At 35.3% G+C, this 11,279-nt stretch overlaps 1 protein-coding gene across 3 annotated transcripts in view; it reads right to left on the bottom strand.

Moving 5' to 3' along the window:
• The window catches only part of GRIA2 (glutamate ionotropic receptor AMPA type subunit 2), an 87,831-nt gene that overhangs the window by 5,026 nt on the left and 71,526 nt on the right, over window positions 1–11,279 (bottom strand). For all 3 annotated transcript variants that reach the window (XM_032224058.1, XM_032224057.1, XM_032224059.1), the window contains exon 12: window positions 352–550. In XM_032224058.1, the coding sequence (XP_032079949.1) occupies window positions 352–550 (199 nt within the window). The remainder of the gene's footprint in view (window positions 1–351; window positions 551–11,279) is intronic.

Genomic DNA, 11,279 nt, shown 5'->3' with positions numbered 1-11,279 from the left:
ACCTGTTCTCTGGATTTAGGATGTTGCAAAGAACATGAGAAATTCAAAGAGTTCATTAGCAGAATTATTAGTTGCAGAAATGCATAATGCGCAATCCATTTCTTTAGTATGGAAGTTATGACAGATGGATGTAATATATAATTGGAAATCTTGAAGAGGGATTTTTGAAGTTGTAGTAAAAATTTGAAACTAGTAATTGATTGCTATGTTTTATAAACTAATAGCCTATATTAAGACGCTCTGGTTTCTGCTCCTATTTCTACTCATTATGGCTAAATTAAAGAGTGCAAGTGTAGCTTAATATTTCAGAATATTTCAGAATTTCAGAGTTAGGTTAGCAGAAACTCTTACCCTAAAAAATTCTTTTGTTGAGCCAGAATCTAAAGTCCCATAAGCAATTTCTGATTGTTTAGATAAATCTTCTGCACTTTCAATGGGAGACACCATTCTTTCCACCGTCAGGAAGGCAGCTAAGTTAGCCGTGTAGGATGATATTATAATCAGTGTAAAGAACCACCACACACCTCCAACAATGCGCCCAGACAGGGATCTAATAATGTATGAAATAGATTTGTAAAGTGAAATGAATAACCTGAAAGAAATACAAGTTATCAGATTTATGTATATGCTGCACTGGGTAACTCGGAGAACATTTTATTCATGCTATTTGGGAAAGGAGAGGTATATGTTGCTATGCATGCTAACGACATAGGAAAGTAATAATATTTTACTTAGATATGGTGTGTCACTAAATTCAGGACTTCTGTATTGAATTAATGTACTATTGGATCTTCATAGGTCCAAGAATCCTGCAAAAGAAAGCTGCTTAAATCATGTTATTGCAATATTTTTCTTAAAACTATTTTTTATGATAACACAAATGAGTATATTTACAGTAAAATCAGACAAGGTCAATGAAATACATTGAAAGCAAAACAAAAAACTGCTATGCACAAAGTAGGAATTTCTCTTGCAATGGATTCAGTGGATATTGGTTGATTAAACAAATTAGACTATAATGGTGTCTGCAGTTGCCATAGGGTTTTCACTGAGTTTCTATAAAAATATTTCAGCATTTAACATAGTGGAGGTAATATATTAGGCAATAATATGTATCATTAATGATTTTTTTTTATAGATTTAGAAGTTTAATGTCACTGCATATAACTTTTGCCCAATCACTGCATGCTATTTCATATTTGTATGAAAAACTCAAAATCAGAATCTGACAATAAGATTTTAAAAATATTGGAATATAATAGTGCCTATCTATTATGGATCTTTATTATCAATGTATTCTATATAAGAAGACAATAAAAAAGTAAACTCTGAGAGCAATAGCCTATCTAATATCTCTCTTTTTTCTTTCTTTTCAATTCTGTCCAATTCTCTGAGACCGCCTGGAAAGTCCAGTTTTCCTGGTTCTTCAGAAGTGGTTTGCCATTACCTCAGTGGTGGGATTCAGCCAGCTCGCACCTATTCGGGAGAACCGGTTCTTAACTTTCTAAGAGGTTCAGAGAACCGGTTGTTGGAAGAAATCTTCTTCTGTTTTTTTTCCGCTTTACAGGGCTAATCCTGTAAGGAATCACCTTGTTGACATTCTGGTGTTGTTTCTAGTTTAATCTTTATTGCCCTGCTTACAGAAACTGCCTCTCCAGTTAACCCTTATTACATTGTAATAGCTAAGGCAAAGTGCCCATTGACCTGAGTAATGTTGAGTTGGCCATGCCCACATGGTCACATGACCACTAAGCCCCGCCTACCCACCTGGTTATTAGGACAGAGAACCTGTTGTTAAATTACTTGAATCCCACCACTGCATTACCTCCATCCTAGGGCTGAAAGAAAGCAACTAGCCGAAGGTCACTCAGCTGGCTTTGTGCCTGAGAAATAGAACTCCCCTTTTTAGCCTGATGCCTTATTCCCTATACCAAACTTCCTCTCAATATCTATATGGGCTATCCAATTTCACTTTCAACCTTTGCAAAACTTTGTTATGCACAAGGGCAAAAAGTGAAGCAATGCAACCTTACTATTTTGAGAAAAAAACTTCTACCCAGTAATTAACTGCAGTCTCTACACTTCCTATAGCCTTATATAGGTGATATTAAGGACAGCCTCCTTAATATCATTTATTCTGAATGTGCTAAAGCATTATTAATATGAAGTCCACACTTTTAAGTCATTGATTATTTTAAGGTGATATGTAAAAAAACTGTCCCCCTAAGAATTTCCCCATACTATATGAAGGAAAAAAGCATTGTGCATGGCAAAGGAAATTTAGATGATACAGAAATGGCTGAAGAGAAGTATTGGAACTACAGCAAATCTAAATGCTAGATTCTGGTCAGTGACTGTAATAAAAATATTCATTTGTTCATTCAATAGCAATAGCAATAGCAGTTAGACTTAAACACCGCTTCATAGGGCTTTCAGCCCTCTCTAAGCGGTTTACAGAGTCAGCATATTGCCCCCACAGTCTGGGTCCTCATTTCACCCACCTCGGAAGGATGGAAGGCTGAGTCAACCTTGAGCCGGTGAGATTAGAACTGCTGAACTGCAGATAACAGTCAGCTGAAGTGGCCTGCAGTACTGCACCCTAACCACTGCGCCACCTCGGTTCTTATAATTCAGATTTCTAAAGTTTTCTCTTATAATTTATGAAAGAAGTCTCACTCATTTCATATTACCATTGTTGAGTGCTGGCATAGAGCTTCATAAAAATATATGAAGTAATTATGTAGGTTGAATGTTTAGACGATGACGCCAACAATGATTTCTCTACAAAGGTTCAAAGGAGGCTACAGATTTGCAAATAACAACATAAATTTATATAAACTGTTTTGAGTTCAAATCATCCTGTTTCTTGTGCAAAACATATCTTCAGTACAAAATATGCTGATTTGAGAATTTTGGGAGCGGTCTTGAGTTCAAGAGCTATATTGTGAGTATATTTTTGCTTGTTTGTTTTATATGCAAAGTGCTTCCAAAATAATCAAAAGAACTCATTTGGAATTTAGTATAGTTGTTTTCTCCCCAAACAAGCTGATTTTGATGTTTCAAAGTGAGTAAAGCTTGAATTCAAATTATTTCAACGTAATGGAAAAGATTGTTAATATGTATTTTTCAGTTGCTGTTTAGGGTTTATTGCCTATCTTTCTCCTTTGATTTAATCTATTTACATTAGACATAGGACAGGTGGTCAGTTCTTTAACAAAGAATGTATGCAAACTGCCTTCTGATGGCCAATGCTCTTTAAGGTCACTGATCTAAGTGACCAAGTCTTTACAGAACTTCTACAGAATGCAATTATATTTGTAAGGGCAATAAAAACATTTTTGCCAATTTTCATTCCTACATTTATTTTATGAAACTTCCATTTTTCCTTACTCTCTCAGATAATAACATCTAAATTGAATATACAATATTCACTGTATCCACTGTAAAAAAACAATCCACAATAGCAATAGCATTTAGACTTATATACTGCTTTGTAGTGCTTTATAGACCTCTCTAAGCAGTTTTACAGAGTCAGCATATCGCCCTCAACAATCTGGGTCCTCAAAAAATACTTCAAATAGCCCATTCATGGATAGATCTTATAGTGGAAAGGAGCTTTATGCCTTGCAATGATACTATCAATTTTAAGGAGTGTACATTCCCAGAAATGTAACCCATGACATGCACAGGCAAGGAATCAAATTAAATACACTCCACTGGAGAAGGAAATCACTCAAATCACTTCAGAATTGTGCCAAAGAAATGAAATGGATATACACTATATAGCCAAGTTAATGTTAATGTGATTTTGGAGGAAGATCTCTTCAAGCCAAAAAATAATGAGCTTCCAGGTAAGAGAGAGAGTACATATGAATAGCTTAAGTGTTTATGATACATCTTGGTTAAAGCCAAAAGAACACTTAAATACTGATGATACTAGAAGCAAAGGGGGGAAAAATGCTGCAAAAATGTGGAATGTCAAAACAATAAAGTCCTTGAGAGTCAAACAGCATACTGGTTTAAAAACAAATAAATATATAAAATGAAATGAAGCAAACTTGATGTTATTACAGCCAGAATTCAATATTAACATTATCAGAATTTACTAAGTGAAATAGATCCAGGTGGCTCATTTTATATCAAAAGAATAGACATTCTTCAGTACTTAAAAAAGAACTATGACTCAGCAACTATAGCCAGCCAATTCCACAACCCAAAATCAGACCAGAACTCAGAAAGGTATCACAGGTCTGCATAAAAAAAATTTCAACAGCTGTTTTGGTTATTCCATGTAATCTTTATGTTTTTTGATGCACTGAATCCGAAAATGACCTCCATTTTGTCATAGGACATCACGTTTCCTGACAATTTAGGTAACTATGTTAAATAAGGCAATACCTCAAAATAAATGGAAATAGACTTATAAAATTAAAGTTTTATTACAAAATTTTCATGAAAATCCTTTTTTGAACTGAAATGAGCTCACCTACACACACTAAAGTCAATCCTTCTTCCTTGTGAGGCTCCTCAGTTTTGTTTACATTTATGCTTGTGAGTAGCATCTGGAATGTCCCTCTGAAGCATCCAACAGTAGTCTGCCATCATTGTAAAGCTCCATTTTCACTGGTATCTCCTTTCCATCTCTTTAATGTCTTGGTGGAATCATTCACCTTGTTCCTCACTCACAACTCCCAAATTTTCAGGAAAGTAGTCAAGGTGGGACTGGAGGAAATGCACTTTCAAACTTATCAGGCAGCCTAAAGCTTGAAATGCTTTCAGCATTCTTCCGACGATCTTTTTGTAGTGAGGATCTTTGTTATTGCCTAAAAATTTCTGTACATTTCTTTAAATGCAATTCACCCTTCTTTTTGAGGATCCATCATGGTATTGACAAACTCTTGATCAATTATAAGCCTTCTAATATCTGATCCGATGAATACACCTTCCTTCAATTTTGCCTCCGACAGGCATGGAAACTTGGTGACCAAGTATTTGAAGCATTCTCCATCTCTTGAAAGTGATTTTACGAATTGCTTCATCAATCCCAATTTTATGTGGAGAGATGGTAGAAGAACTTTATGGGAAGGTACCAAAGTTTGTCGGAGGACATATTTTTCACCGACTGTTAGCACCCTTGGCTGCCAACTCTTGGTCCAGTGATTTTGTCGGTCTCGACTGTCCCACAGACACAGAAAATAAGGGTATTTGGTATACCCAGCTTGTTGCCCAAGCAACATGCACAAGACCTTCAAGTCCCCATACACTTGCCAACCATGGTCTTCATATTTAAGTTTACGAAGACCCAATTCCAAGTTCTTGTAGGTTTCTTTCAAGTGTACGGAATGACCTACAGATATAGAAGTGTAAAAACTGTTGTGGAGTAAAACTGCTTTGAGACTTCTTTTTGAAGAATCTATAAAAAGATGCCATACTCTAAATCTTATTGGATTTTAAATTGACCCATCAGACCTTCGACATCGATGCAATAAACCAACTTGTCTTCCTGGGAGAAGTAAGGAACAAACTCCTTTTCACTATGTCTGAACCATGAAGATGACACTCGTGGCAACAATAAATTCCTGCTTTTCAGCCTTGATCTGAGTAACTCAGTAACTTAGGAAGATTAAAGTCTCTTACCAAATCATTCATCTCCTCCTGAGAAAACAATTTTGGTCTTGTATCATCTTCAAAGTCAGAACTTGATTCGTCATCTGGTTCAGGTATGACTTCACCTTCATCGGAGCTAGGTATCTCTTCCAAGGTAGCAGGGGGCTTGGGTACTGGTATATCTGTGCCTTGGGGGATGGGACGAATTGCTGAGTGAAGATAGGGGTATGAAATGGAATGCTTCCATTTAGAATTAAACCCTTTCACATTGCATGAACAAAAGTAACAGTAATCACTATGGTTCTTTTGCTCCCGCAATACCATAAGAATCCCATAACGGAAATATTTTTTCTTACCCTTGAACCAGTTTCGAGGTCCTCAACACACCATTTGCACACTTTATGAGGCGCCCAAACTTTATCTTGATCTCCAATTTTTAGTCCAAAGTATGCAAAGTATACTTTTTTCACAAAGTCTGTAATATTCTGCTGTTGCTTCAACACTGTATATTCACCACACATGAAACAGAAACTGTCTGGCAAATTAATACACTTTCGCGGAGCCATAACATAACGCTTGAAGAATGACGAGCTAACATGAATTGCGATGAAAAAGTGTGAACAGCCTAGAACCAAGAACCTGATGATGATTCGTGCACAAGTGTGGCATGCAGGAGAGAGCAGATCTGTGTCTGTATGCAAGACATCACAGTGCTGGCCACGCCCCCTGCACTGACCGGAGATGCTGCTATCTGCCTTGTGTCTCCATCCCACTGGATTCTTCAGGAAAGATTAACCCCTTCTACCATTAGAAGCACAGACTTAAAACTTGCTTAGCTTATGTATATATTGCTGACCATCAGATTTACAGTGCTATTTTTTTTACATAACTCGGACAAACCCTTTAAGGTTTTTTTGGCATTTTATATATTAAATGCACTTATGTGAATTAATTAATAGTAATTTGAACTTTAAATTTGGTTAAAAACCCATAATATAAAAAAATACCAAAATTTTTAAAAAATGATAAATTTGAAGACAATTTTGCATGTTGTGGCAAATCATGATGTCTAGGAGTTTTTTCAATATTTCATTTGTTTTCAGCACACCAAAAAACATGGAAATTAGAAGAAAATAATCAAACAGCTTTTTAGTCGCAGACCTGTGTTAAAGGCTTCTCCAGACAAACACAATCCAAAGCGCACTGAAGATGTCGCCTCAAATGGGGACGAAATGTTTGCAACCAAATCACCAAGCTCAGAGTTCAAACCAACAACATAGACATTCTACTGTACGCAAGAAATGGAATAGTTGTAATTATGAACAAATGGATATCAATGTCAGTGCTAAGATATAATTCTAAAACATGAGGCAAGTCACCGTATTACAGAATTTGAAGTCTATAGTCAAAGCCAAGATGCGGAAGATGTAGATACCAGTTCTATGATAACCTATATCACCTTGTTGACAAAACATATATACACACACACCCCATATAAAAACAAGAAACAGACAACCAGAGCTCTGTCAACTTCTGCCAAGTAAATCTTTCCAATATTCTAAAATACAATTCTGTACGTGGACTTCATGTATAGTTGTCTATCTATATGCTCTGCAAAGGAAACGGAGGACTATTCAGTCAGCAAAACAATACCAGATGCTGTAGCTGCTAAATTATGAATTCATTACAAAATATGAACAATGTAGTATTCTATATATCTAAATGGTAGAGGTTTAGATTTAATGGATTATATTTGATAAACACAGAATCTGAAGAACTCTGAACTAAAAATTGTGACATAATTAAAGGTGAAACAAACAAAAATATTCCAAAATGTAAACATAAAAAAGAAGACAAAATGACTGCTGTTAATATTTAAAAATAGATGAAGACTGGCAGAAAGCAAAGGGCAACAGAGAAAAATTGCCCGAGTAAACACTGAATATAAGTCTCTGCACAATGATGTAAGAAGGGCCAATAGTGAAACATGTTTTGAAAAATCACAATGCAAAGCCTGACCCTTTGTTACTTGCCACACAGCACTATACTCATGTAGATAAGGACAAGAGCTTGCATTGTAACATCACAACATACTTTTCATCTTTTTGATGAAATCTTACTTGTTGTATATCCCCTGTGACACATATTTCCAAAGAGCAAAGAAATACGAGAAGTTGCATCTAAATATGCAATGCAAAGAAACTGAAGATAATATCTGAATGAATAGGAGCCTTGTGTAATACAAAAATGGGCATGATAAAAGACATAGGCAAAGATCTGTTGGAAAAAGAAAACATAAATAACATGAGAGTATAAGGAAGAACTGTACAAAGTGGATCCCTTAATGATTGAATGTATGAAAATTTGATCACTGAACTAGAGATAGATATTCTGAAAAGTGAAGTCAAATGGGATCTGCAAAATATTGCTAGCAGCTGCAGGAATCGATTAAATATTGGTAAACAGTTCAACATTTTACAAGATGATAAAGTTAAAGTGCTACTTACAACTTTTAAAGAGGTAATAATAATCTCATTAAAAGAATAAAGGGTGCCTCAGATCATGTGGCTTAACATCGAATGGAAAAGGCAAAAATACATCTACTTTTGCTTTATTGGTTATTATTGATTATATAAAGGTTTTTAATTATGTAAATCATGAATGATTTGTTGTAAGATTTGGAATGGAATCTGGGGTAACCAGATGACATTACATTGGAAAGAAGTACACAATGGCTATATACTATACAGTCACTTTTTTATTTAACTTTCATACAGAATATATTGTGCAAAATGTTGAATTAGAACACAAGGAAATTGGAATTAAAATTGCTGGAAGAAACATCAGCAACCTCTTTGATGCCTAGAAGTGAAGAAGACATAAGAAATTGCCCTCTGGAATAAGGTTGCCCAAGAGATTGAAATAGAAACCTACTGGTGTTTCAAAGGGTCCTGAAGAACTGGTTCTTTGCCAGGCTTTTTGGAATTGAATCCAATTTTTCTTTTTCTTTTTTCCCATCTGGTTATCTTTGACATCTTTGCACAGATACATACATATATATATTGTATGTACAGATACATACATACATACATACATACTTGTATGTGTGTGTGTGTATGTGTATCTGTATGTGTGTGTATGTATGTGTGTGTGTGTGTGTGTGTGTGTGTATATATATATATATATATATATATATATATATATATATATATATATATATATATATATACACATACATACATACATACATACATACATACATACATACATACATATATATTCCCATCCCAAGATTACAGTATGTCAACAGAAAATACTAACCACATATAAATGGCAGATAAGAAGTTAAATCAGTTGTAAGATACATTTGTGAAAACTGGTTCATCAGAATGGTTGAATGATTAAAAAAAACCTGGTGACTGAACAGTAGTTCTGAAGATACTGTTGAGAAAATTTGAATATTTTGCAGTGGCAGTATATAATACATGGGTAATACTCAGCGGAGAAGATCCTAATGCTTGGAAAAAAATCAACACAATCAATTAAAAAGCCAATAGAAAACAAATTGGCTAGATACTTTGTGACAACACAAAGATAACCTTAAAAGAACTCGAAGAAGAATTTACTGACAATCCAGAGGAAGCAATGTCTAGTAGATAACAAAGTATAGGTAGCAACTAAATAACTAAATAACACTTTGGAAATACTTTCTTGTTAGTTGTACGGTGGCTGGACACCATTAAAGCTGACGCTACCCAGAGCATAGAAAAACTCAAAAAAAGTAGTACAAGATCAGAAGAATTGAGAGACCTGGCCCGACTAACATCATCATCCACATTATTTTCCACCCCAATTTTATTTAGATTATTTGAGAAATTCCTTTGTGTTTTATGTTCCTTGATAGAAGTCAGTGCTATGGTAGCAGATTCTTGTAACCTGAAAGAAGTAGAATATGCCAAAAAAAAATTCTCTTCATTGTATCTGATATATTTTTTTGAAAGGTAAAAGTAATAGGTAGGTTACAATAGTGAAACCTGACAAAAGCCCAACCTAGCAATTCTTAGGGACAGACTTAATTTCACTTCTGAAATAATGTCCGTACTCAATATGATGCAGCAATGTGTGCCCCATCAGATTTGTTGAGTTTCAGCCAAAACATGAAGGAAATGGAAAAGTTGGTAATACTGTGGAAAGAAATAAAACAAACATGAGCATAGTATGGTTCATAAAATAAACATCTATCTGAATTTATGCTTTGAAACTTTCTGCAAACAACTACTCTTGTCATCTGTACTGTAATTGCTTCCAGGGACCATTAAGTTACAAAAAATATTTTTATTGTTTAAAGCAGTGGTAGTCAACCTTTTTCTACCTACCACCCACTAATGGATCTTTGTTGATGGAAAAATTTCCTTACCGCCCACCAGTTTTTGCGCAAGTGCGGAACATGGGCATATTTCTTTTTTTTCAGACATGGGTTCTAAATTTGTTTCACAATTTAACAACTACTTTTACTCTTATGTTTTGATCTGCACTCCACTCAGTGCTTTTTTCCCTCCTCTTTTCCCTTTTATTACAAACACCAAAAACAATGCTGTATTAGGTGCCAATTTTTATTAAGTGTCACCATCAAAACAAAATTCCTTTTCCTGCCTTCTTCTTTTTTACCTTTCTTATAGTATTTCACTATATCAAGGATCTCTTTTTCCCTTTTTTTATTTTCTCCTTCTTCTTCCTTCTTTCCTTTTCCCCCCTTTTTTATTTTATAAGATAACAAAACTTAATTTATGAGCCAGACTAAACACTGCTTACTCTCCTCCTTTTTTTTATCCCCTTTTCTCTATTTTGCTTCCTTTTTTTGTTAATTTTTTTTTATCCTTTTCTTTTTATCTCCTTTTTTTTAACCTTCCTTAGGGCAATGTACAAAAGTAAGGCTGAGCTAGTTAGCCCACTTATTATTATTAGCCAACAACAATTCTCTCCTGCCTATAACTTTTCTTTCTCCTATTTTGCAACTGCTGTGCTCCACTTTATTTTATAAGATAACAAAACTCATCTCCCTGTTCCTGCTATCAGTTTCTACTCCTCCCCTTCCTCTTCCCATGTGTTTGCTTGTTTGCGTGCACGCGCACGTTGGTTTATTAATGTGTGCGCTCGCGCCTGCCCACTCGCTCAAACGGAGATTTTAACCTCCAAAGTCCCTACCGCCCACTTGGAATCCCGAAACGCCCACTAGTGGGTGGTAGGGACCAGGTTGACAACCCATGGTTTAAAGCCTAGTGGTTTTGCTGAAAGGAGAGAGGGGATTCATGTGCTAGATGGCACAAGAAATATTTTTGTGATGGCAACCATTTCGTTTATCATAAACAACATGCTACCCTTTTTCCCATTACAGCATCTGTGAAATCAGTGCACTTTTGGCTGTAAATGGGAATATGCAGCAAAAACACGGTACGCCTCCAAGAAGGCAGGAAATGAGATAAACCTTATGCATTTTGCAGCCTCTGCATGGTGCATATAAGTCCACCAGATGAAGAACAAAGGATGTTAGGAGCAAAACAATTGAATTGTCTTCTGTTTGCATCATGGACTGATCGTTTTAGTAAAGAGTGAAGATGATTTTGGAAAACTTGTCAGCAGCCGGTATTTATTTAGAGTGAATCTATAAGCAC

This window comes from Thamnophis elegans, chromosome 9 (assembly GCF_009769535.1).
Source record: "Thamnophis elegans isolate rThaEle1 chromosome 9, rThaEle1.pri, whole genome shotgun sequence".
Lineage (NCBI taxonomy): Eukaryota > Metazoa > Chordata > Lepidosauria > Squamata > Colubridae > Thamnophis > Thamnophis elegans.
The sequence above is the reverse complement of the archived record's forward strand: the minus strand, read 5'-3'. Positions and strand labels throughout refer to the sequence as shown.